The following is a 27732-nucleotide window of genomic DNA, read 5'->3' on the forward strand; positions in this document are numbered from 1 at the left end:
AGCAGGAGGTGGATCTCACGGACAAGATGAGCTCAGAGAGAGTATGAGGGGAGACAGGAAGTGCTCTCACTTTGTCATCTACAAAACTACCAGCTTCAGCTGGAGCAGCAGTGGAAAGACTTATTTGCAGGTTTCATAATGAGACAGGCCAAATGACAACAATGAATACAACAGGAGACAAATTCAAAGCAATAACCATGCATAGAATTACAGGTGTCATCCAGATCATGAACTGGAACACAAACACCAGTACAGGCTCCGGGGCAGGGTCTCATTCTGAACATTAACCTGATCCTTCTCTTTTCAGATGCTGATGGATCTGCTGTGTTTTTGCAAAATTGTCTATTTTCACACCAGTTCTTTGATCCTGACAAGAAACTATCTCTTAAGGATAGAATCTTGCTCTTTTCTGATGGTTATCATTGGAAGCAAAATTACTTTGGGTAGACTACATTAAACTATTAGGTAAGAACAGAATAGCAGACTCTCATTGGAACATCAAAAATTCAGCTACCAACTGCAATTTATGTTTTTTTAAGCCATCATTTCATTCCTCAATAAGAAGAGAAATTTTAAAACTGTGTTTGTGAAGTTGGGCGGGTGGGGGGGTGAATTCTATTTAAAATAAGGCAATTATTATATAACCAAGTGAGCATATCTGGAGGCTACCTGCTACTGCCAAACAGGGAAAACAGTGATACACAGAAAACTCCTATTTAGCAACAAACCTATTTAATTAAACTGCTTATTAAAGAAACTACCTCCTCTCTAATACTGAGTGGAAACATTTGGGTTTCACATCTAATTAGTGCCCTCCTTATATTGCAGGACTGTCCATTGATGTGCCACTGAAGTTGAAGTGCTGCTAATAAGAGAAATGTAAGCTAACAATGCCTGCTGTTAAATTTCACACCAGGTCTCAGGACAGTCACTCACTGGCATTTAGCTTTAAAACCTGGAGGTTTCTTCACAAAGCCTGCCACTACCAACCACCCCGACCAGCCAAACAGCCTTTGTTATCTATCGCCGATATTGTTATCACGAATAAAAAAAGAACACACTTATTGTAAAGAGCCTACGATTTATCTCTCATGTTGCGAGCAGCATTATCCAGAAGATTAATGCTAGATTCCTGGATAGTCCAGGACAATCCTGGAAGGCTGGTACAGGATAGTTATGTCATGACATTAAGACAAAGATAATGGAAATGGCTGTGCTGGTGCAACACTGTAATATCGACATCAAGAGGCACTGCTGCTGCCACCACATTTACTGATCCCAGCAAGACTGTAGTAACCAGCAAGTCCCAGTGTAAAACAGTGTTTCCTCAAGCTGGCCTAAAAAACAACTCAGCAGGTTTATGTTGATATAACCAGTGAAAAACCAATGCTGCAGGACTCAGCTGACAAAATCTAATGTAAAAGTGGCTAAAAGCAATGCTAAGTTCCAAAAAGGACCTAACATGGCCATACAACGTCATCCGATAGCAAAAGCACCCTTCACCCCACCAAAAAAAGACAAACCTCTTGCCAGGGTATAGTTCCACAGATGCTGTTCATTGTCTAGTGTGGCCATTCTTCAAATTATGCGCGCTCAAACATATTCAATAATAGAACATGCATTGCATTTTTTTTTTTTAAGGACAATCTGACCTTCAGTAACTGGTAAAAGATCAATCAATTTAACTGTTCAACAAAAAAGAGAATGCATTACCATCGATGTTCAACATCATTTTCCACATGGCAGGTCGGACAGACTGATGGAAACCAAACCAGACTTCTCTACCTCCACCCAGCGGGTGATAGTAACCCTCAGGTGGAGAGAAGAAAGAGCGGCCAACAGGAGTATACCTGAAATTTAAAAAAGGGGTTATTGATCTGTTTAGTATCTTACATATTTTTTGATGGGGGGGGGGGGGGGGTGAGGGTAAACAGGGGTCTTAAGGAGACATGCCCCCTCCCGAACACTGGCAATCTGACTGTCAATGCCCAGGCAACTCATTCCTATTTGTGCTTCTTATTCACTGCTGTATGCGGTTTAAATTTTGTAAATATGGATGCTTGAATTATGTTCTTAGCACTGCTGCCTCTTGAAACCTTAGAACAGATGGCCAAGATCCATTTGGATAAGAAACTGAAAATAAATGCAAATTCATGGGAAACTAATAGATCGGCTTAGCCTTGACCAAAACAAAACAACAGACCTGCAGTTATAAAATAAAAACAAGAAATGCTGGAAATACTTAGCAGGTCTGGCAGCATCTGTGGAGAGAGAAGCAGAGTTATTGTTTCAGGTCAGTGACCCTTCATCAAAACTGGCAACTGTTAGAAATGTAGTAGGTTTTAAGCAAATAAAGTGGGGGGTGGGGCAAAAGATAACAAAGGGCAAGGTGTTGATAGGACAGAGGGTCACAGAGAATAATTGACCAGAAGGTCATGGAGCAAAGGCGGACAGTATGTTAATGATGTGTTGAAAGACAAAGCGTTAGTGCAGAGAGGGTGTTAATTGATAGAAAAATGAATAGCCCTGGCCTAAAGCACAAACATGAAAAAAAGTGGGTAGTCACATGGTAAAAAAAATGAATGAAACAAACTAAAATAAAATAATAAAAATAATAAATAATAAAAAAGAAAAGAGAAAGGGGCGGGGGGGGGGGGGCTGCAGTTAACATTGCAGGATCCTGAATAACTAAAATGTCACATTTTTGTTCTGCGATACAATCGGACAGAATAAATTCCTTGCCAGATTAGCCTCCCTGTTATGCTAATCAATGGGTCTCACTAAATCTTGCACTCCAGTTCCCAATTATGGAAGTTACTCTACACTGAAGAAAAATTTGATATGGTTCTTAAATTTGGCTGAATTTAATTTCTGGATGTTTATTCAGGAAAGAAATTCCAAAGACAGACCAGTAAACTGCAACACTTTGTTTAAACAACTGGCAAATACTTTGATGATGATTGTGGGAAAACACTGGAACATGCATATAAAAATGAATGCTGGCGTCAGAAGGGCACCCTCATTAATGTAAAAGCAAAATACTGCAGATGCTGGAAATCTGAAATAAAAACAAGAAATGCTGGGAATACTCAGAAGGTCTGGCAGCATCTGTGCAGAGTTAACGTTTCAGGTCAGTGACCCTTCATCAGAACTGGCAAATATTAGAAATGTAATAGGTTTTAAGCAAGTAAAGAGGGGGTTGAGGCAAGAGATAACCAAAGAGAAGGTGTTGATAGGACAAGGTCACAGAGAATTACTGACCAGAAGGTCATGGAGCAAAGGCAAACGGTATGTTAATGGCCTTTGCTCCATGACCTTCTTAGTTTAGTTTAGAGACACAGCACTGAAACAGGCCCTTCGGCCCACTGAGTTTGTGCCGACCATCAACCACCCATTTATACTAATCCTACACTAATCCCATATTCCTACCACATCCCCACCTGTCCCTATATTTCCCTAACACCTACCTAACCTAGGGGCAATTTATAATGGCCAATTTACCTACCAACCTGCAAGTCTTTTGGCTGTGGGAGGAAACCGGAGCACCCGGAGGAAACCCACGCAGACACAGGGAGAACTTGCAAACTCCACACAGGCAGTACCCAGAATTGAACCCGGGTCGCTGGAGCTGTGAGGCTGCGGTGCTAACCACTGCGCCACTATGTCAGTAACTCTCTGTGACCTTGTCCGATCAACACCCTCATTAATGTACTCTGTTCAGATTTCCACATCTGGCCATACTGGGATCAGTCTCTAAGACCAATAGAAATATTAACAACCTTTCAATCGCAAAGACTCCAGCTCAGTGCTTGCTCAGCCTCACCACTAGAGGGGTAATGAACAGGCTAGCGCAACTCTTGTTACTAGCTCCACGAAGATGCAACCCACCCTGTGATGACAGTGCAGCCTTTCCACATATCAAATGCAGCTGACACATAGGATTGATACCTGCTGTTCAGAACAAGTGATACTTGGTCTTTGACTGGAACTGGGGAAAAAAACCTGGTTGTTTGGGGCCCCTTCTTAAAAGGTTTACTCAGTACAATCAATCCCTTTGCATAGCAACTCACACATTGCCTATGAGGGGTGGAAACTCTAAATATGACCACCAGTGTGCAGGCCTTCCCTCGCCCCCGCCCAATTGTCCTCAGCCTAACCAACCCCAAGAATTGAAGGGCAAAAGAGCTGCCCCAAATCCCAAACCACCCTGTCTCAATGCCAGCACACTTGCAGCAAGGTGCCTGGATGTATCAATGAATTCTTCTTGCAAATATTAGGTAGTCAGTTGCACAGTGGCTTGATAAAATGTGCAGGAAAATGTATTTTATATAATGTCTGAATAAGGGCTTGATAAATTATATTTTATATTATATTTAGAGATACAGCACTGAAACAGGCCCTTCGGCCCACCGAGTCTGTGCCGACCATCAACCACCCATTTTTTATACTAATCCTACATTAATCCCATATTCCCTACCACATCCCCACAATTCTCCTACCACCTACACCCTTAGAAAATAGGCGACAGGTTTAGATAGAGGATCTGGATCGGCGCAGGCTTGGAGGGCCGAAGGGCCTGTTCCTGTGCTGTAATTTTCTTTGTTCTTTGTACACTAGGGGCAATTTACAATGGCCAATTCACCTATCAACCTGCAAGTCTTTGGCTGTGGGAGGAAACCGGAGCACCCGGTGGAAACCCATGCGGTCACAGGGAGAACTTGCAAACTCCACACAGGCAGTACCCAGAATTGAACCCGGGCTGGAGCTGTGAGGCTGCGGTGCTAGCCACTGCGCCACCCTAATTATGATTACAGTTTACTGAAAAATCACAAAAGCAACATTAAACTCCAGGAGGAAGAAATGAACAATTTCCTTTGCTTCACTTAACTCTCAAATAATCAATTTAATTCCAATATTTGTAAACATTTGGACTATAAACACCAGTATGAGAGAAAATATGCTTATTTTAAATGTTGTGATGTGTACAATGCTTTTTTCTAACTTTGTATTAACTTACTTGCAGAATCATAGAATGGTTACAACACAGGAGGCCATTCAGCCCACTGGGCCTCTGCCAGCTCTCTGCAAGAGCAACTCAGCTAGTCCCACTTCCCCACCCTTTCCTCATAGCCCTGCAATTTTTTCCCCCTTCATGTGCTTATCCAATTCCCTTTTGAAATCCACAGTTGAACCTGCCTCCACCACACTCTCAGGCACTGCATTCCAGATCCTAACCACTCACTGCGATAAAAAAGTTTTTCCTCATGTCGCCTTTGGCTCTTTTGCCAATCACCTTAAATCAGTGCCTTCTCGGGTACTTGACTCTTCTACCAATGGGAACAGTTTCTCTCCCATCTACTCTGTCTAGACCCCTTCATGATATTCTATCAAATCTCCTCTCAACCTTCTCTTCCTGCCTTTACAAACGTAAAATCAAAACAAACAAAAAAAATCAAAATCAAATATTCGAACTGCTGGCTATTACATTTATCCCTTCTGATACATCAACACCAACAGGATGTTAGATTACCTCATTGATGCCAGGTGCCTCATAGCTACATCCAGTGCTTGAACGGAGTCTAATGGAACCTGGATTCGACCACTGACGAGGGCTTCATGCAGCAGCCTCCAACTCACCACTGCCAGCCATTTAATGGAAACCTTAAAAATCCGATCTTTTCCTTCACCAGGGATGGTCACCTCAAAGTCAACCTTACATTTAAACACAGATCAATTAAACCTCAGCAAGAAGTTTGTTCACTGTGGAGCTGATTTCACAAAGCAACCTAAAAACAACTGACCATCCAGATTGAGTGTAGCAAATTTCATGGGACTTTTACATTTAACTAGCTACATTGAGAGACCAGCATTCAAACAACCTCCATGTGCCACTTTCCCCGTTAGACATAGGCTGGTGAAAGGAATTATGCAAACACAGCAGATTTGTATCGATGGTCCTCTGAGTAGCTTTGATTTTAAATAATGCACAAAAAACATAAAACTGAAAAATATGAGATCTTAAACCGGCTTTGTGCAACTGTGTATTGATCAAAGTATGCAGACACACAACAGAGTGTCCCCTGACAACACAGAGCATGCGCACAGTGATCGCCAATATCATCAGTGCGTTCAAACATTTGCCAGCTTGCCAGTATGAACCCACACGTGGCGCCATCACCACGCAAACGTAATGGCCGTGATTGTTGCCTCCATTCTCCGCAATGGTACCCCACTCCCTCCCGCCATCCCCAACTCAATCGCCGCTTTCAGTTCCCCAGCTCCCTCACGCTTCTGACTACTCGCTGCTTGCTCCCCACCTTGCCCCTTCCCCCAGCTCGCTGCTTCGGCCGCTGGCTCCCCCCCTTCCCCCACTCGGCTGCTCACTCCTCACCGCGCCACCCAGAGAAGTGGCAAGAGTAGGGGAAGGGAAGTGAGTGGCTGAGGGGGGGAAGCGGCAAGGCAGGGAGCAAGCAGCCGGGGGGGGGGGGGGGGGGGGGGGGGGGAAAGTGGCGAGGCGAGGAGCAAGCAGACAGGCACAGGAGGGAGAGGCGAGGAAAAGCGGCGATGGCAGGAGGGAGCAGGGTACTGTTGTGGGTGGGATGGAGGTGGCGATCGCAGCCATTGAGGCAGTTTGTGTTTAATTCATTTTTTTTCTGAAATTGAGCAGCGCCATCTTTATTACTGGCAGCTGCCTGAGTCGCAGACAGTGTCGCTTCAGTTGATGAGGCTGCATGTGCCAGTACTGCACCACCTGGTTGCGTTGTCAGCAAACGCAGCAGACAAAAAAAATTGGCACATCATGTTTAGTGGGGTGGAAGAGGGGGCACTTAACTGGAAACTCTGGGTATACTGGAATTGTGTCATTTACATTAACAGTAGGAGTACCATATGTTATCCATCAATAGCACTCAAGACAGTAAAAACGTTGCTAGATTAAGTGATCATATATATCATTTACAACATGTATTAATATAATGCCCTTTAACACAGGAAAACATTTCACAGTGGCATAATCAGACAAAAAGTGACACCGAGCCAAAGGAGATATCAGGATGGTCGACTAAAAGCTTGCTTAAAGGTGTCTTAAAGGAGGAGAGAGGCGTAAAGGTTTAATGAGCTACTTCCACAGCTTAGAACATGGACAGCTGAAGGCATGGCGACGATGGGGTGAAGGGTGTGAGAGATGCACAAGAGGCCAGAATTCAAGAAATGCAGAGTTCTTGGAGTGTTGCATGGCTGGAAGGGATTACAGAGGTAGGGAGGGGCAAATCCATTGAGGGATCTGACTCAAGGTTAAGAATTTTAATGAAGGTATTAGTAGACCGGAAGCCAATGCAGGTCAACACAGTAGTGATGGGTGAGTGGGACTTGGTGCAGGTTAGGATATGGGCAGCACTGTTTGAGTCATACAGCATAGGAGGCGGCCATTCGGCCCACTGAGTCCATGCCAGCTCTCCACAGAGCTATATAGTCAGTTCCACTCCCCAGCTTGTTCCCTGTAGCCGAGCAAATCTATTTCTCTCAGGTTGGATGAGCTCAAGTCTATGGAAGTTGGAAGATGGGAGGCCAGATGGGAGTGCATTGGAATAGTCAAGTCTGGTGGTAACAAAGCCATTAATGAGGGTTTCAGTAGCAGATAAGCAGAGGCTGGGTGGAGACAGTCAAAGTTGGAAGTGGAAGTAGGCAATCTTTTTAATAGAGAAGACAGAGTCAGAAGCTCAACTAAGGTTGCAAACAGTCTGAGAGAGATATGGAACTGTTAGTGATAGAACAGAGTCTGTGCTGTGGAAGACAATAGCTACATTCTCCCCAGTGTTTAACTAGGGGGAATATTCAATTGGAGGAAATTGTGGTTCATCCAGCACTGGATGTGGGACAAGCAGCATGGCAAATCAGAGGCAGTGAAGGGGTCAAGAAAAGGTGGTGGTGAGGTACAGCTCGGTGTTGTCAGTGTTGATGTGGAACCCGAAGTCGCTGTCTTCGGATGCTGCTGCCAAAAGGCAGTAATGAGAAAAGGACGGGGTCAAGGATATATTCTTGGGGGACTCCAGAGCTAACATGCAGGGGTGGGAAGAGAAGCCACTGCAGGAGATTCTCTGGCTTTAACATGATAGATGAGAGTAGAACCAGGCAAGGGCAGTCCCACTAATGGTATAAAATCCATCGTCAAGAATAGCTCAGTTGGGCTACACTGCACTGTGTAGCACTGAACCATGAGCCATGCAGACCAGGAGGGTACTAGGTTCTACTGCCAGTGAGATTTTTTTTATTTAATTCACCTCTATGATGTGCTTTGGGATGTTTTTCCAAGTTAAAGATGCTATTTAAAAGTGAGCTGTTGTTGAGTTAGTTAGTCCAGCCATTGGCAGTTCACGTCAGTATCTGTGGAGGTGGGGGAGGTAATATAATTATCAGAGTTTCCACTCTTAATCACACTGCAGTGTCCTACCACTGCTGTAAATGCTGGGTGCGAGAATAATCAGGCTCTGCTGTGATGATTCTTACAACTAGTTGCTTTCCAGGATTACTCAAGAACTGCAGTCACTCGGATGAGATACACTCCTGTGAAACCGTATCACTGCTAAACCACCTCAGCCAGTAAATTTGGTAATTGTAAAAAGAAAGTCCTAACAGAAGAACATCCCAAGTACTGCCACGTTTCACAGGAGTGTCCGATGGACATTGGAGCAGTAGAGTGAATCCAAGCTGATATTTTTCTCACACTCTAGGCTGGAAATGCCAACCATCATCTATCCCTAGATCAGCTAACTCAGCACAAACCAAGGATTGAACAGGAGACTTTCCAGATTTGTATAGCTCAGTTCTTCATGAAGCAATCTGGGGACTTATTTCTCAAGTTGAAAATAAATATTAGGTTCCCCATTTATGGGATGATATTGAAGACTTTAACCCCTTCCCAACAAGAGATAAGCAGCATTTTCTCATACCCGATCCTGGCCAATTGGCAGTAGTGTCGCTGTATAAATATTCTTTTTCCCATCATACACTGGTTTTCTGTCTCCGAAGATCTGAGGTTTAAAATGTTGAACCATATACTCCACCACTTCCCTGCAAAACAGACATATTGAGATGATTCACAAAAGAGGTTTTTTAGGTCAATTTTAATGATCGTCCTCTCCATATAATGCATGCTTTGTTTGCACCCCAATCTAATCTAAAAAGGCAAAATGGTCAACTTTTATTAAGTGGAGGCATGTTTGGCAATGTGTGATTTCCTTTTATCAGGCTGCAAGAATTCAGAGACACCACACTTAGGGCTGATGATTAGTGTGAGGTGGACCTGCGACTTGCAACTACTGTTGCTGGGCTGTGAAACGTGTGTTCCTTATGGCAGCTTATCATGTCTTCCTATGTGTCTGTGAAGTGAGAGATAACACAAGTGAGGAAATGGAACAATAGCAATCAATGAACAGCAATGAGATCCCTGGCTGGTTTACCCTCTTGGCTAATCTGGGAAGTGGCAACTTCATCAGGGCATAGACAGATTCAGATACAATAAAGTGCAAAACACCTTGCATTGCCAAGATAAACCACTTCAAAAGGGCATTTCTCCCCCAAAGGTTACTTTACATTATTATTTTCTGAATTTTCTACCCTCATGTTTCTTAGACTAAACTTGCAATTTTTCTTCTGAATTGAAGCCCTGTAACCTCCTCCAATTCTACAATCCTCCGAGATTGCTGCACTCCTCCAAGTCTGGCCTCTTGCACATCCCTGATTTTAATTGCTCCACTGGCATCTGTGTTTTCAACAGCCTGGGCCTTGAGCTCTCGAATTCTCTCCCTAAATCTCTTCACCTCTCTACCACTTCGTCCTACTTTAGGATGCCTCATCTATTCTACTATCTCCTTGTGTGGCTCGGTGTCAAATGTTGTTTGAAGTAGTACCATAGGACGTTTCACTACGTTAAAGACACTATATTAATGTAAGCTGTCGTTGCTGAGATAAGGTTTCTATTGTGAATGAACATTCATTATCAGCTGGTTTGGAAACTACGAAAACTGGTTTCTAATCAGCCAGTTTTAAAAAGTGTAGCACAGTAAATTAGAAGTTTTTTTAAAAATACAGGAAATGATCTCAAGCACCAAAAGATTACAAATGCATTTTTATCACTACTGATAGGAGGTTCCATGCAATTAAATGGGACAATTTCACTCCACTAAAGTATCCTCAACTATTGTTTCTCCTCCCCAAAGCTGCAACCCTTCCCAAATTCACAAACTTGCATGCCAATGTTACTTAACCAATTTCTTTTTCAAAGAACATTCAAAAAATGACTTATGTTGAATACTTTAATGTTTGAATATCCTATGAAAAATAACAAAACATGATATGCTGCGATCAGGCAAATCATAAGAGCACAGAGGATCAAAATAAATATGCCCATTTTAATGAATTTTCAAATGCATTTGTACAGTTAAATTTTACATGGCTCCTACATTGAAGAGGGAGCTGTAAATAATACATATTAATGCCAGTGTTATACTAATGTACAAGTGCATCTGGTATTGACCTGGATCTGTAAAGAGCTAATTGAAGGGAAGGCACCGACGTATTTCCGCTTGCTAGCAATGTTGCTCATAAATGACCAGTAGAGGGAGTATTTCCAAGTTTGATCATGGGGCTTCTTGGTTTGTGTTTCATCAAGTGAGCATCCCAAAATAAAAGGCAAGAGCAGAGAGCAACAAATCCAGGCCTTAAAATTTTTGATTTAATTATTAGTGCAGTATCACTGCTTACATGTACACGTGCGAAAGTTGTGAATATGCAGTCAGGAGGCAAGTAAACAAGTTATTGTGCTGCTGGAGCACCTTTACAAGATTATTTTACAAGACAACAATTCTGCTTGATTTATTAATATAACTTTAATAAAATGTATTCAGCCAGCATTTTACACTGTGAAAACACTAAAAAGTTCTCATGGGGAATAAGATATTAAGATGATGGTGAGCGTAATCTAGATCACCAAGAAAACTGTAAGACCTGCTCCCCATGTCTTTATATGGTAGAATTGTTCTGGATTGTCAGGCTGACCAATTGGTACCTGTTTACTCTCCGTGGACACTTGTCCGGCTTTATATCCACTTCGTAATGGTAAACGTCGATTTTTGGAATATCAACTTCAAAGTAGTTGGCTAGTAGTTTAATTGGCTTGCCTATCGTCCCTATCCCTGGTCGTCGTGGTGCCTGGAACACCTGCTGCAGAGGTGGCACATATGGGCCAACTGCTGCTGAAAAGATATGAAAGAAAGTTAGCAATTTGTTGAGGTTTGCAGACAAATCTTTTAAATAAAATATACCAGGTACATCACCAAATAAATCACAATTGCACAAGAGAACCAAACAGATAAATCGCTACTGTCTATCCCTTACCATAGAAGCATTAAATTGGCTGTTTTTCTCCTGGTGTTGGTGAGTTCTTTAATACTATTACTTCAGACTAGTATATTTGCTGAATCAGAGAAGTTCTTTGCTCTTGAAAAATCAATTTGTGATTACAGCTATACGTCTCTGGTGATCTAAAAGGGTTAACATTCAAAACTGCACCGTTGATTGGAAGAACACACATCAGATGAGGGAATCAGTTTTTTTTTTAAAAACCTAACTCAATTGTAACATTGCTTTAAATAAATTATGGTAGAGACGTTTCTGAGATGGATCAGATTTGGTCTAAGTGCAATCACTTGTGATTTGTCACCACTGTATTGATTTGTCACCACTGTATTTAGAACCTTTTCAAGCTAATACTGATTCCTGTTCAAGAACCTCAAAATCCAGTGCACCACAGCTTACGAATGCTATATGATTGCCTTTAAGATCTTAGTATGTTAATGAGCTAAGTACCAGGACATAGTCATGTGACTTGAAGCCAGAGTCACTCTGCAAATGTAGCACCCAGATTAAGGTTCTGTTAATAGTTAGCTCTGTACTGTATATACTTGTTTAGCTGTAATAATCCTATTTGGGATCTTCAGCAAACTGGACTCCACACATCTCATTTACGTTGCATAGGACAACATAAAGAACTCATTACAACAAGTGAACAAAAACAAACTTCCAGTAACTGGACCTGTCCAGTGTATTTTCTGTTAATGATGCAACACTGGAACGATTAAAACAAATAGGCTTATTTGATCTCAACATTGTCCAGATATTGTTGAAAAATGTGCATCTTCATTGGACCCAATTGGGGGAGTGCAATATTTTGCACACAGTTGTAAACGTTAAACTCTCCATAACAAGATTTTTGGCCATTAGACTGTAGTCATTCTAGTAATGACGTATTGTAAGAAATAGGAATACTGCCCCTGCTTGAGGCACTGTCTGGGAATGGACTGGATCAGCTACTCAGCCCCCTGTTCATATGAGGTCACCACACTATAGCCTAACCATCAACCCAACTGATTGAGGAGTTTCAAGCAAAATTGCAAGCTTAACGCATGCAATCTCATGCAATATAAACTGAACATGGGACTTGCTTAATCACTGTAAACTAGTGGCTCGAATTATACATGAATGGAATCAAACAAAGCAAAGCAATCACTAAACACCAATAAAAATAAGCAAAACCTTTAATAATGAAGTTTGACATTCAGTTATAAATGCCCCTGCTCACCAGGGACCCAACAAGACACTTCCAGTAGGCATTACTGAAGACCAATCAGATGTGGGAACCTCAACCAAGTGTTTTGCTCTCTAGCCTGGGCTTAGAAGCAAATTGTAGCCTCTCCACTGCAGATATGTTTCAACTCAGTTACTGAATTGCACCCGTAGGATCAAACCTGGAACCTTCAGAACAGCCCAGTTAGTGATTAAGCATTCTCAATTCTACTACTGACTTTTATTAAAGTAATCTTAGTAATTTTGCTAATGCTTTATGTTTGCTATTCATTACATGCCTCTCAAGTCACCAAGATCATCCATTTCCACATTTGGAAATATCATTTGCCACAATCCTTCAGCCACTGAAGCCCTCACGCATGCATTTGGCACTTCCAGGGTTGGCTGACTGGTCCAATCAATCATCACATGCCAAATTTACCTTACATAAACTCCTACTCCAAAACTGAATCGCCTATCTCAGAACAAGTCCCACTTAACCTGATGATCTCTACTGGCTCCCTATAGGCCAGTGATTTTTTAAAAATCCAGTACCCATGGGTGAGCACAGCGAGCAGCATTTAAAAATTGACAGATATTTTCATTAATCTCAGTAGTGTGTGCCAAAAGTATTACGTAAGTGAACCTAACTGAACAATGCCATCTTATGCAAAGGAAATGGCTGAAGCATGAGCTTCAAAAACATTCTACACTGAGGATTATTCTTCATTGGAGTCAGAATTCCAAGGTAGATGTGTCTTGGCTACAGTTCAGTATGCCAGCTTGTCTTTGTTGGCAGTGATGTGCTTCTGGGTTAGAAAGGTTGGTGGATCAAACCTCACATCAGGACTTTGAGCACAATTTAAGCAAACAGTCCAACAGAAAAGTGTATATATATCTCGCTCTCTTCTCTTTGGAATCCTTGTCTCGAGAGACAATGGGTAAGCGCCTGGAGGTGGTCAGTGTATAATATACACTGACAAACGTTAACTCTGCTTCTCTCTCCACAGATGCTGCCAGACCGGCTGAGTACTTCCAGCATTTCTTGTTTTTATAAAGAAAAGTGTACTGTCTCTATTATCAAGGGTATTGTCCTTCAGATAAAATGTTAAACTAAGGCTCTGCTTGCTTGTTCAGATGGACATTAAGGACACTACTGAAAGAAAGCAGAAAAGTTTCCCGGGTCAGGCCAATATCTCCCCTCAACCTAAAACACAAAAAAGATTATTTGGTTATTTCATTCATTGTATATGAAGTGGGGTGAGGTGCAATGCTTGGAAGACTAACAATCTTTTCAATTCTGTTGAGGACCCTCTGTCAGGCATCATCTGCAAGATGGTTGCTGCAAAAGACTTGGGACTTCAAGTTCACTGTAAAACCCACATTGTTTGAACAACCAGGTCACCTATGGACAGCACAGCCAGGTGAGCTAATTGCCGACACAAGGTTATACCACCTTACAATCTAATGAAGTGCAGATATGCAGCCACTTGCTGAAGATATGAGCTGAGATACTGAGCTGAAAGGTGACAGATACCGTCATCCAATGCCAAAGAAACGGCAAATTCTAAAGGCACCTTACCTGAATGGTATTAGTGAAACAGCTTGAAGAACTTCTTAATATGTTTGTTCAGACTTTGAGAACAATGGAAATAGAACTCCCATCTTTTTAGAGTGACTGTGAAACAGCAGAAACAAAACCCCATTCCCTCTCTAGCCTGAGGCACTACCTCAGCAGTAAGGTCACACACAAAAAACGCTCAGTGGGATTGATGACAAAATGCCCTCAAGTAAAAGCAGGACGCAGTCTATATTTAATGATATGAATAGAGATGACTTCTCTGTGTTTCAGTAATGATTGTTGCTGAATCAACCATGAAACAGGTGAGTGCAGAACCATACTGAGCTGCTGCAGTTTTTCTAGCTGGATGTTTTGTGCCTCCCAAAGCTTCCTGTGGAGCAGCATCGCAATGCTCCCACATCTTAGATCAGCAAATTGGCTTCCAGCGGAGACCCAAATTACCTCATCTTCATGCAGAGGAATAAAAACAAAAGTGGAATGTTTTCTGCATCATCTTTATACTGCTTACCTGGAGAATGGGCAATACAGACTTATTCCTTAAAAGTATGCTAGTAGTGATATGTTGATTAGACAGATTACAAAATGTAACTCAAAATACCAAAATACTTGCTGCAAAAAAAAAATCAGTTTAAATCCTGGCAATACGTTTAACAGCACCAAACATTAAACCCTATTACTGCCATTTTGAAGTAAATCTCAAAGATAATTCAGCAGCATTAATATGCTATAAATATTGTAACAATTACAAAATACCATCAATCCCAACTTTTAAAAATGCATAAATCCCCTTAATCTGCAACTAATAATTCCATTAAAAAAAAGTTGTGTGTTCCACGAACACGGTTTCATAAGAATACTTGATAGAGTCCCTCTCTTGGCATTTCTTCGCAGACGAAGATTTTGGGAAGGCTGTAGTCATCGGTTGCAGGTCCGCTGGTGGCTAGTCAGGCCTATCCGTGAGCGGCAGATTCTCCCACAGCGGGTACAAGTGAAGGTGTAGTTGCTGCTGGGGGCAACTGGATCTATCCTCCTCCCCCTTTTCTCTTTCATGCTGGTTCTTCGCTCAGTCTCGAAGGTGTCTGTAGCCCTCCTGATGTAGCATCTCCAGGCATCACAATCTATGGCCTGCACTTCCCACTGGCGATGGTCAATGAGGCGCAGCGAGAGGGACTTCTTCAGGGAGTCCTTGAAACATTTGCCTGAGGCCCCTCTGTTTTTTACCCTTGGTAAGCTCTCCATGCAACTCGATCTTGTGCAGGCGACTATCGTCCAACCAGGCAAGGTGACCTGCCCAGTGCAGTTGGCTTTGCAGGAGGATGGCCTCGATGCTGGTGATGTTGGCTATTTCTAGGACTTCAATGTTTGAGATGCGGTCCTGCCAGCGGATCTTGAGGGTGCTGCAGAGGCAACGCTGATGGAAGGGCTCCAGAAGGCGTACATGACGGCAGTACAGGATCCATGACTCAACGCCATACAGAAGGGTGGTGAGGACTATGGCTTTGTACACTGAGTTTGGTCTGTGCTCTGAGGCTGTGGTTGCTCCACACATGTTTGTAGAGTCTGCCGAATGTATTGTTTGCTTTTGAGAGCCTATTGTCCACTTCCTTGTCTATGGTGGCATCAAACGAGATGACACTCCCCAATTAAGTAAATTGCTTGACAGCATTCAGCTCGTTTCCCATGACAATGCATGGTGGTCTATATTCTTCCTGGGGCGCAGGATGATGCAGCATTTTATTTTCTTTAAACTGATTTTTAGTCCAAAGAGTTGTTGAAAGGAGGGTGATCCCACAGTAGTTGGAGCAGTATGATTTTTCTCCTTTGTTTTTGTACAAGGTAATAATAATGGCCTAACAAAGATCCCATGGAATCCTGCCCTGTTCCCAGCAGGCCGTGAAAAACTCATGGAGCTTGGTATATAGGGCAGGGCCACTATGCTTCAAGGCTTCGGGTGGAATGCTTTCAGCTCCGGGGGCTTTGTTGTTCTTCATCTGGTTGATGGCGGTCAGTTTCCTCCAGAGTTGGGCTCTCATCTAGTTCTTCTTTGACAGGCTGTTGTTGGATGCGATTGATGGCAGTATCATGCACTGTGCAACTGACGATGAAGAGTTTCAAAGTGCTCCGACCAGATTTCCATGACTGACTCTTTGTTGGTGTGTAGGGTCTTGCCATCGGCACTCAAGGGGTTTTGGGTTTGATATGCTGGTCCATAGACAGATTTTAGTGCTTCATAGAAACTTATAATCGCCAGTATTAGAGTACAGTTGAGTTTTTTCCGCAAGTGCGATCCACCAGTTTACATTGGAGGGTGCTGCATGCTTGACGATAGGCTGTCTTTTTCTCTTGGCTGGCCGGCTGACCTTTTTATTTTTTTAGCAGAACTTGAATTTTCTTGTCATTTTCATCAAGCCAGTCCCTATTCTTCTTGGTGCTGGGTCCGATGACCTCGTTTGAAGTATCCAGTACTGCAGCTTTGATGTGTTCCCGGAGTTCTTCAGGAGTGGAATCAGCAGTGAGATCAGGATGTTCCAGTCTAGTCTATAAGGTTGCTTGATATCTATCTCTGCAAGATGAGGTTTGCAGGTTGCTGACTCTCAATTTCTTTTATGGGTTGTCTCTAGGCCTGTACTTGGGCTTTTTTTTTTATTTCCAACATATATTTTATTCATAAAAATCTGCAAAAATTACATTGCCAAACAGTTTCGAACAGCACCAAAAAATACAAACATTGCAAGGGAGATCAGTTTCCTTCTATACTATCATGAGTTTCTTCACAACCCTTCCATTTCACTATTGTCATGCCAATTACAGTTTCACATTTACAGCAAAAGAAAATATCAACGATACAGTTCGAGGGGTCTCCCATGGATCCAGCCCCTCAGTTCAGCTTGGTGGGGGGACCTTACACTGTGGTCTTTCCCCATTGAGCCTTTGCTGCAGCTGCCCCAAGCTTTAGTGCGTCCCTCAGCACGTAGTCCTGGACCTTGGAATGTGCCAGTCTGCAACATTCAGTGGTGGACAACTCTTTGCGCTGGAAGACCAGCAAGTTTCGGGCAGACCAAAGGGCGTCTTTCACCGAATTGATAGTCCTCCAGCAGCAGTTGATGTTTGTCTCGGTGTGCGTCCCTGGGAACAGCCCGTAGAGCACAGACTCCTGTGTTACAGAGCTGCTTGGGATGAACCTCGACAAAAACCACTGCATCTCTTTCCACACATGCTTTGCAAAGACACATTCCAGGAGGAGGTGGGCGACCGTCTCTTCCCCACCACAGCCAACGCGGGGGCACTGTGCGGAGGGGGCGAGACTTCGGGTGTGCATGAAGGATCTGACGGGGAGGGCCCTTCTCACCACCAGCCAAGCTACGTCTTGGTGCTTGTTTGAAAGTTCTGGTGATGAGGCATCCCACCAAATGACTTTGACAGTCTGCTCGGGGAACCATCCGACAGCATCCACCGTCTCCTTTTCCCGTAGGGCCTTGAGGACATTCCGTGCAGACCACTGCCTGATGGACCGGTGGTCAAAGGTGTTTTCCCGCAGAAACTGCTCCACGAAGGATAGGTGGTACGGCACGGCCCAACTGCATGGAGCGTCCCGCGGCAATGTGCCCAGGCCCATCCTTCGCAACACCGGGGACAGATAGAACCTCAGCACGTAGTGACACTTGGAGTTTGCGTACTGGAGGTCTACACACAGCTTGATGCAGCCGCACACGAAGGTGGTCATCAGGATGAGGGCCACGTTGGGTACATTTTTCCCGCCCTTGTCCAGAGATTTGAACATCATGTCCCTCCGGACCCGGTCCATTTTAGATCCCCAGACGAAGCGGAAAATGGCTCGGGTGACTGCCACAGCGCAGGAGTGGGGTATGGGCCAGACCTGCGCCACGTTCAGCAACGACGTGAGCGCCTCGCACCTGATGACCAGCTTCTTACCCATAATGGAGAGATCGCTGCCCCCACATGCCCAACTTTTGTCGTACCTTGGCTACTCGCTCCTCCCATGTTTTGGTGCATGTGCCGGCCCTTCCGAACCATATCCCCATCACGTTCAGGTAGTCTGACCTGACGGTGAAGGGGACAAAGGATCGGTCAGCCCAGTTCCCAAAGAACATGGCCTCGCTCTTGCCGTGGTTAACTTTGGCTCCCGAGGCCAGTTCGAATTGGTCGCAGATGCTCATCAGTCTGCGCACGGACAGCGGGTCCGAGCAGAAGATGGCGACGTCATCCATGTACAGGGAGGTTTTGACCTGAGTGCCTCCGCTGCCTGGGATTGTCACCCCTCTTATGCTCGCATCCTTCCTAATAGACTCAGCAAAGGGTTCAATACAGCAAACAAACAAGACCGGGGAGAGAGGACAGCCCTGTCTGACTCCAGATTTGATCGGGAAACTTTCCGATTCCCACCCGTTGATTGAGACTGCGCTACTGATGTTTGTGTAGAGCAGTTGGATCCAATTGCAGATTCCCTCCCCAAACCCCATTTTGGAAAGCACGTCCAACATGTAGGTGTGCGATATCCTGTCAAAAGCCTTCTCCTGGTCCAGGCTGATGAGGCAGGTGTCCACCCTCCTGTCCCGTACGTAGGCGATCGTATCCCTGCGTAGCGCGAGACTATCAGAGATCTTCCTGCCGGGTACAGTACAGGTCTGATCGGGGTGAACCACCAACTCCAGAGCAGATTTGACTCGACTGGCTATGACTTTGGACAGAATCTTGTAGTCAACATTAAGCAGTGAGATGGGCCGCCAATTTCTGATTTCTGCCCTCTCCCCCTTCTGCTTGTAAATGAGGGTGACGATGCCTTTCCTCATGGATTCTGACATCCTGCCGGCCAGGAGCATACTCTCGTATACTTCCAGCAGGTCCGGGCCGACCCAGTCCCACAGGGCAGAGTACAACTCGACCGGTAAGCCGTCGGTCCCGGGAGTTTTACTCGTATCGAAGGACTCGACGGCCTTTGTCAGCTCGTCCAGAGTTAGCCGCTTGTCCAATCTCTCCCTCCTGCTGTCATCTAAGACCTCTGTGATAGATGACAGGAAGGACTGGGAGGCTCTGCTGTCTGTGGGCTTCGCGTCATACAGCCCAGCACAAAAGGATTTGCTGATCCTTAGTATGTCGGACTGCGAAGACGTTACCGAGCCATCTTCTTCCTTCAGGCTGCTGATAACAGAGCTCTCTCTGTGTACCTTTTGGAAGAAGTAACCCGAGCACGTCTCATCCTACTCGATGGAGCGGACTCTGGACCGGAAGATGATCTTGGAGGCCTCGTTGGCAAAGAGCGAGGCCTGCTGGCTCTTCACCTCTTGGAGGTCCTCTTTGACCTCGACCCCCATTGACTGCAACCGGAGCAGATTTTGCATAATTTTCTGGAGTCGGGACATTTCCCTCTGTCTCTCTCTTGCCCTCTGAACACCTTTGTGGATGAAGAACCTCTTGATGTTCTCCTTGATCGCTTCCCACCAGTGAACTGGAGACTCAAAGAGGGGTTTCACGGTCCTCCAACCTTTGTAATCCCTTTTGAGTTCCTCAACGTTCTCTGGGGTCAGCAGTGTAGCATTGAGCTTCCACGTCCCTCTGCCAACCCGCTGGTCGTCCTGTAAGTGAGTCAGCCAGTAAGAGGCAGTGGTCGGTGAAGAACACTGGCTTGACGTCGGTGGATCCGACCGTGACAGCACGGGACACAAACAGGAAGTCAATCCTGGAACGGGCAGACCCATCCGATCTTGACCATGTGTATCTGCGCTGCGCTCCGTCTGCAGGTTTGCTGAAGACGTCGTGCAGTTTGGCATCTTTTACTGTTTCCATTAGGAATCTGGACGTAGCATCCAGTTTGCTGTCGTCACTGCCGGATCGTCCAGCCGCATCGATGATGCAGTTGAAGTCACCTCCTAGGATGACCGGCCTGGACGTCGCCAGCAGCAGTGGGAGCTGCTGGAAGACGGTCAGCCGCTTGCTGCGTTGTACCGGGGCGTACATGTTGATCAACCGGAGCAGAGCGTTGTTGTACATCACGTCTGCTACAAGGAGGCGACCGCCCACCACCTCCTTAACTTCGGAGATGGTGAAGTTACCTCCCCGCAGCAGAATACCCAGGCCGGAGGAACGGCAATCATTACCCCCCGACCAGATCGATGGCCCGTGGCACCTGTACTTGGGCTTAGGCTTAAAGTGGAAGTTCAGCGTTGAACGAATGAGCCAGTGATCTGTACGATAGTCAGCACTGGCATGTATGCAGGACGTCATTTAGGTCACACTGGTGCACCAAGATGTAATCTATCAGGTGCCAGTGATAAGAGCAGGGATGCATCCATGTGGTCTTGAAGCAATCTTCTTGTTGTAAGAAGGTGTTGGTTATGGACAGCTGCTTTTCTGCACAGAGTTCCAAATGTCCATTTACATGACAGTTTCCAACTCCATGGTTTCCGAGCACTCCCTTATATGCCGGACTGCCGCGGCCCACCGTGGCGTTGAAATCACCAAGGATGGCAATTTTGTCCTTGGCAGGGGCATTCTGGATGAGTTCACGGAGATCTGTGTAGAACTTTTCTTTGACAGCTAGGTTAGCCTTCAGGGTTGGAGCATAAACACGGATGAGGATTGCATGCTGCTGGTCTTGGAGGGGCAGGCGCAGCGACATGACGCGTTCGGAGTGGCCAATTAGCAGGCTTGAAAGTTTAGTGGCGATAGTCGTCATCACCATGAAGCCGACACCGAAGAGGCATTGTTCAGCTTGAGGTCTACCTGACCAGTAGAGGGCGCAGCCAGTGTTGTGTTCTTTTAGGCTGCCTTGCTTCTTGAGTATGCTCCTGGCCGGCAGCATGTCAGAATCCATGAGGAAACGCATCATCACCCTCATCTACAAGCGGAAAGGGGAGAGGGCAGAAATCAGAAATTGGCGGCCCATCTCACTGCTTAATGTTGACTACAAGATTCTGTCCAAAGTCATAGCCAGTCGAGTCAAGTCTGCTCTGGAGTTGGTGATCCACCCCGATCAGACCTTTACTGTACCCGGCAAGAAGATCTCCGATAGTCTCGCGCTACTCAGGGATACAATTGCCTATGTATGGGACAGGAGGGTGGACACCTGCCTCATCAGCCTGGACCAGGAGAAGGCTTTTGACACACCTACATGATGAACGTGCTTTCCAAAATGGGGTTTGGGGAGGGAATCTGCAATTGGATCAAACTGCTCTACACAAACATCAGTAGCACAGTCTCAATCAATGGGTGGGAATTGGAAAGTTTCCCGATCCAATCTGGAGTCAGACAGGGCTGTCCTCTCTCTCCGGTCTTGTTTTTATGCTATATTGAACCCTTTGCTGAGTCTATTAGGAAGGACGCAAGCATAAGAGGGGTGACAATCCCAGGCAGTGGAGGCACTCAGGTTGGCACCTCCCTGTATACGGATGACGTCGCCGTCTTCTGCTCGGATCCGCTGTCTGTGCGCAGACTGATGAGCGTCTGCAACCAGTTCGAACTGGCCTCGGGAGCCAAAGTTAACCACGGCAAGAGCAAGGCCATGTTCTTTGGGAACTGGGCTGACCGATCCTTTGTCCCCTTCACCGTCAGGTCAGACTACCTGAACGTGATGGGGATATGGTTCAGAAGGGCCAGGCGTGCACCAAAACCTGGCAGGAGCGAGTAGCCAAGGTACGATAAAAGTTGGGTATGTGGGGGCAGCGATCTCTCTCCATTATGGGTAAGAACCTGGTCATCAGGTGCGAGGCGCTCACGTTGTTGCTGAACGTGGCGCAGGTCTGGCCCATACCCCACTCCTGCGCTGTGGCGGTCACCCGAGCCATTTTCGGCTTCATCTGATGATCCAAAATGGACTGGGTCTGGAGGGACACGATGTTCAAACCTCTGGATAAGGGCTGGAAAAATGTACCCAACGTCGCCCTCATCCTGTTGACCACCTTCGTGTGCGGCTGCATCAAGCTGCGTGTAGACCCCCAGTACGCAAACTCCAAGTGTCGCTACGTGCTGAGGTTCTATCTGTCCCCGGTGTTGTGAAAGATGGGCCTGGTCACATTGCTGCGGAATGCGCCATCCAGTTGGACTGTGCTGTACCACCTATCCTTCGTGGAACAGTTTCTGTGGAAAAACACCTTTGACCACCGATCCATCAGGCAGTGGTCTGCATGGAATGTCCTCAAGGCCCTGCAGGAAAAGGAGACGGTGGATCCTGTCGGATGGTTCCCCGAGCAGACTGCCAAAGTCATTTGGCGGAATGCCTCATCACCATAACTTTCAAACAAGCACCAAGATGCAGCTTGGCTGGTGGTGGGAAGAGCCCTCCCCGTTAGATCCTTCCTGCACGCCCGAAGTCTCACCCCCTCCGCACAATGCCCTCGCGGTGGCAAAGAGACGGTTGCCCACCTCCTTCTGGAATGTGTCTTTGCAAAGCAGGTGTGGAAAGAGATGCCGTGGTTTTTGTCGAGGTTCTTCCCAAGCAACTCTGTAATGCAGGAGTCTGTGCTCTATGGGTTGTTCCCAGGGATGCAAACCGAGATAAACATCAACAACTGCTGGAGGACTATCAATTCGGTGAAAGACGCCCTTTGGTCTGCCCAAAACTTGCTGGTCTTCCAGCGCAAAGTGTTGTCCACGACCGAAAGTTGCAGACTGGCACATTCCAAGGTCCAGGACTACTTGCTGAGGGACGCACTAAAGCTTGGGGCAGCCGCAGCAAAGGCTCTATGGGGAAAGACCACTGTATAAGGTCCCCCCACCAAGCTGAACTGAGGGGCTGGATCCATGAAAAACCCCTCGAACTGTATCGGGAAAATTTTGTGTGCTGCAAAATGTTAGAATGTATATGGCATGAAACATGCAATGGAAGGATTGTGAGGCAACTCATGATTGTATTGAAGGAAACGGATCACCCTTGCACTGTTCGTATTTTTTGACTTGGTGCTGTTTGAAACTGTTTGGTAATGTATTTTTTACAGATTTTTATGAAAAGTATATTTTGGAAATTTAAAAAAAAAACCTTACTTCTCGGCCTTTGGGCTAAGATCAAGTGTAGTATCTGTTCTTATCAGTACTTACTTGGCAGGGGAGAAACCATGATCAGTGGCTTTTGATCCTGGGAAGGCTTTGAGTAATAAAAACAAGAAATGCTGGAACCACTCAGCAGGTCTGGCAGCATCTGTGGAAAGAGAAGCAGAGTTAACGTTTCGGGCCAGTGACCCTTCTTCGGAACTAGCAAACATAAGAAATGTCAAAAGGTTATAAGCAAGTGAGGCGGGGGTGGGGCAAGAGATAACAAAGGAGAAGGTGTAGATCTGACAAGGCCACATAGCTGACCAAGAGGTCATGGAGCAAAGGCAAACAATATGTTAATGGTGTGTTGAAAGACAAAGCATTAGTACAAATAGGGTGTTAACGAACTGAAGATTGAGCAGCAGCAAGTACAAACATGAAAAAAAACAGTGGGTAAGCAAACTGAACAAACTGCAATGAAATGAAATGAACAAAAGAAAAGAAAAAATAACTAAAAATAAAAGTAAAATGGGGGGCCCGTCATGCTCTGAAATTATTGAACTCAATGTTCAGTCCGGCAGGCTGTATGTAGTGTGCCTAATCGGAAAATGAGATGCTGTTCCTCGAGCTTGCGTTGATGTTCAGTGGAACACTGCAGCAATCCCAGGATAGAGATGTGTGCATGAGAGAAGGGGGGAGTGTTGAAATGGCAAGCAACCAGAAGCTCAGGGTCCTGCTTGCGGACTGAGAGGAGGTGTTCCGCAAAGTGGTCACCCAGTCTGCGTTTGGTCTCCCCAGTGTAGAGGAGACCACACTGTGAGCAGCGAATACAGTATACTACATTGAAAGAAGTACAAGTAAATCGCTGCTCACAATGTCGAGTGTTTGGGACCTGGGATAGTGAGGAGAGAGGAGGTAAATGGGCAGGTATTACACCTCTTGTGATTGCAGGGGTAGGTGCCATGGGACGGGGACGAGGTGGTGGGGGTAATGGAGGAGTGGTCAAGGGTGTCACGGAGGGAATGATCCCTTCGGAATGCTGACAGGGGAAGGGAGGGGAAGATGCGTTTGGTAGTGGTATCACACTGGAGGTGGCGGAAATGGTGGAGGATGATCCTTTGGATCTGGAGGCTGATGGGGTGGAAAGTGAGGACAAGTGGAACCCTGTCACGGATCTGGGAGGGAGGGGAAGGGGTGAGGTAGAGGTGCGGGAAATGGGCCGGACACGGTTGAGGGCCCTGTCCACAACAGTGGGGGGAATCCTCAGTTGAGGAAAAAGGAGGTCATATCAGAAGCACCGTCATGGAAGGTGGCATCATCAGAGCAGATGCGGAGACAGAGAAACTGGGAGAATGGAATGGAGTCCTTACAGGAGGTAAGGTGTTCGTTAACACCCTATCTGTACTAATGCTTTGTCTTTCAACACACCATTAACATATTGTTTGCCTTTGCTCCATGACCTCTTGGTCAGCTATGTGGCCTTGTCCAATCTACACCACCTCCTTTGTTATCTCTTGCCCCACCCCCGCCTCACTTGCTTATAACCTTTGACATTTCTTATATTTGTCAGTTCCGAAGAAGGGTCACTGACCCGAAACGTTAATTCTGCTTCTCTTTCCACAGATGCTGCCAGACCTGCTGAGTGGTTCCAGCATTTCTTGTTTTTATTTCAGATTTCCAGCATCCGCAGTATTTTGTTTTTATTTTAGGCTTCGAGTAAAATGGCTATAACCAATCTTCAAGCTTCAGGCCAGGGAGTATGTAACACCGTTCGGGTGGTGGTGAAGGACAAGGAAGGAGATGCACCAGTTAATATCACCTTCTTCATCAAGAAAATCCTCATCGATTGCTGTGGATTTCAAGCTACAGACATCTTCTGCCTGCAGGAGTTCCCCAGCAGTGGATATTTCGACGCGACATTCAAGAATGTGACGGGATGCATCAAGTTCCTGAAGGCGTTCAAGGAGAAAGGGGACCAGGCGCTGCTGTCGATCCTCACAGTGGAGCCGCTCTTCACACTTCCGTCACGTGACCGGGTGGTGACGATTCACCTCTACAACTCCCATGTTCCTGTGGTGGGTGTACTCACCTTTCTCGCCAGGTACATCGAGGTGGCCGGCAGCAGCACTGATGTCAAGGACCCATTTGGGATTTGGACCAGCAAGCGGCAGGTTAAGGTGACTTTGAAGGTCGATGCCAATGGAGCCATTATCCACCCTCTCTCCAGCTTCGCTATCGGGGGAAGTCGAGGCTTATTGGTCTACGCTGGGCAGCCCAGAGTTTGTCGCACCTGCGGCAAATCTGGTCACGTGGCAGCTAACTGCAGCGCGGTTGTCTGCAAGAAGGAAGGCCATCAGACCAAGGACTGTAAGCAGAGTAAGTGTTGCAACTTGTGTGGTGCGGCAGGCCACCTCGACAAAACCTGCCCCAAACGCTGCCTCAGTTATGCTCAGGCGGCAAGGTCCAAGGAAAGGCCGGGAGAAGGTTCGACAAAGGCATCCGGTGCTGGAAAGGAGACAAGCAACCTTCTCTGCAACGAGGAAAGTCTACCTGAGGAGGAGAAAATAGGGGAGGCAGCTGAAACCAGCGACCCAGCACCTACCCTGCGCCCTCCTCTACAGACAGAATCAATGGAGGAGGAGGCAGCAGATGGACAAACAGGTCAATGGCAAGTGGTACAAAGGAAAACCACAAAGAAAAAACCTCCAAAAGCGGAACAGGCCATCACCCAAACCAGTGGTAAGAGGAGGCTACTGTCTGAGACAGACTACAGCAGCTCCTCTTCACTGGACGAGGAAGTGCTGGAACGTCGGCACCTTCAAAAGAGGCGGCAGAACTCAAAAGGAGCTGGAAGATAAAGCCCCCCAGCCCCGGGCACTGGAAGCTGTGATGGGCCCTGTGTGCCCCAAACCGCCAAACCTAGTGACATGGCCAGCGCAACCAAGCTTCGGGACACCGAGAGCAAAGACACATCTGGCGCACCTCAGCTCCGGGAAGCCGGGAGCAGTGATGTTTTCGAGGAGGAACAGAGGGGAACAGCAGAGGACAACCCAATCCTTGCTGCCTACAAGACCCCCCCGATGTCACCCCAGTGGAACAAACCCTGCATGAAAAACCAGGAGGGGTTTCTGAGCCCAACTAATGTGAAACAGCTTGCGTACACTATGGATATGCAGGAACATCCCGAAGGACTGGGACTAGCAAGGACAAATGGTATGGGAAGCAACAACTAACTTTTTAAAAAATGGGTATAAGGATTGCTTCAATTAATGTGCGTAGCATTAAATCCGCTACGCGATGTGTTTCAACCTTGGATTACCTCGCCAAGGTCAAAGCCGACTTACTGTTTCTGCAAGAGTGTGGAATACCACACCTCATCAGCTGGTTGTGATGGTGGTCCCACGGGCCATCGATCTGGTCAGGGAGTAATGATTGCCGTTCCTCCGGCCTGGGTATTCTGCTGCGGGGAGGTAACTTCACCATCTCCGAAGTTAAGGAGGTGGTGGGCGGTCACCTCCTCGTAGCAGATGCAATGTACAACAACGCTCCGCTCTGGTTGATCAACGTGTATGCCCCGGTTCAATGCAGCAAGTGGCTGACCGTTTTCCAGCAGCTCCCACTGCTGCTGGCGACGTCCAGGCCGGACATCCTCGGCGGTGACTTCAACTGCATCATCGATGCAGCTGGACGATCCGGCAGAGACGACAGTAAACCGGACGCTACATCCAGATTCCTAATAGAAACAGTAAAAGATGCCAAACTGCACGACGTCTTCAGCAAACCTGCAGACGGAGCGCAGCGTAGATACACATGGTCAAGAACGGACAGGTCTGCCCTTTCCAGGATTGACTTCCTGTTTGTGACCCGTGCTGTCACGGTCAGATCCACCGACGTCAAGCCAGTGTTCTTCTCTGACCGTTGCCTCTTACTGGCTGACAGTTACTTACAGGATGACCAGTGGGTTGGCAGGGGGATATGGAAGCTCAATGCTACACTGCTAACCCCAGAGAACGTTGAGGAACTCAAAAGGGATTACAAAGGTTGGAGGACCGTGAAACCCCTCTTTGAGTCTCCAGTTCACTGGTGGGAGGCGATCAAGGAGAACATCAAGAGGTTCTTTATCTTCAAAGGTGTTCAGAGGGCGAGAGAGAGACAGAGAGAAATGTCCTGACTCCAGAGAAGTATGCAAAATCTGCTCCGGCTACAGACAATGGGGATCAAGGTCAAGGAGGACCTCCATGAGGTGAAGAGCCAGCAGGCCTCGCTCTTTGCCATGGAGGCCTCCAAGATCATCTTTCGGTCCAGAGTCCGCTCCATTGAGCAGGAGGAGATGTGCTTGTGTTACTTCTTCCAAAAGGTACACAGAGAGAGAGCTCTGTGATCAGCAGCCTGAAGAAAGAGGATGGCTCGGTAACGTCTTCGCAGTCCAACATACTAAGGATCAGCAAATCCTTTTATGCTGGGCTGTATGATGAGAAGCCCACAAACAACAGAGCCTCCCAGTCCTTCCTGTCATCTATCACAGAGGTCTTGGATGACAGCAC

General features: G+C 46.2%; 1 protein-coding gene and 1 pseudogene across 3 annotated transcripts in view; one reads left to right on the forward strand and one right to left on the reverse strand.

The window, feature by feature from the left end:
- LOC137347145 (protein argonaute-1) overlaps window positions 1-27732 on the reverse strand; it is a 132869-nt gene that overhangs the window by 72387 nt on the left and 32750 nt on the right. Inside the window, exons 2-5 of one of the 3 annotated variants that reach the window (XM_068011290.1) lie at window positions 11066-11249; window positions 8949-9069; window positions 5531-5712; window positions 1714-1850 (exon numbers count right to left, since the gene is read on the reverse strand). In XM_068011290.1, coding sequence (XP_067867391.1) covers window positions 1714-1850; window positions 5531-5712; window positions 8949-9069; window positions 11066-11249 — 624 coding nt within the window. Of the gene's footprint in view, window positions 1-1713; window positions 1851-5530; window positions 5713-8948; window positions 9070-11065; window positions 11253-27732 lie in introns of all 3 variants that reach the window. The other 2 variants (XM_068011289.1, XM_068011291.1) reach the window with 2 other exon arrangements.
- On the forward strand, window positions 23196-23336 carry LOC137347349 (U2 spliceosomal RNA; annotated as a pseudogene).

Source organism: Heterodontus francisci, chromosome 31 (assembly GCF_036365525.1).
Source record: "Heterodontus francisci isolate sHetFra1 chromosome 31, sHetFra1.hap1, whole genome shotgun sequence".
NCBI lineage: Eukaryota > Metazoa > Chordata > Chondrichthyes > Heterodontiformes > Heterodontidae > Heterodontus > Heterodontus francisci.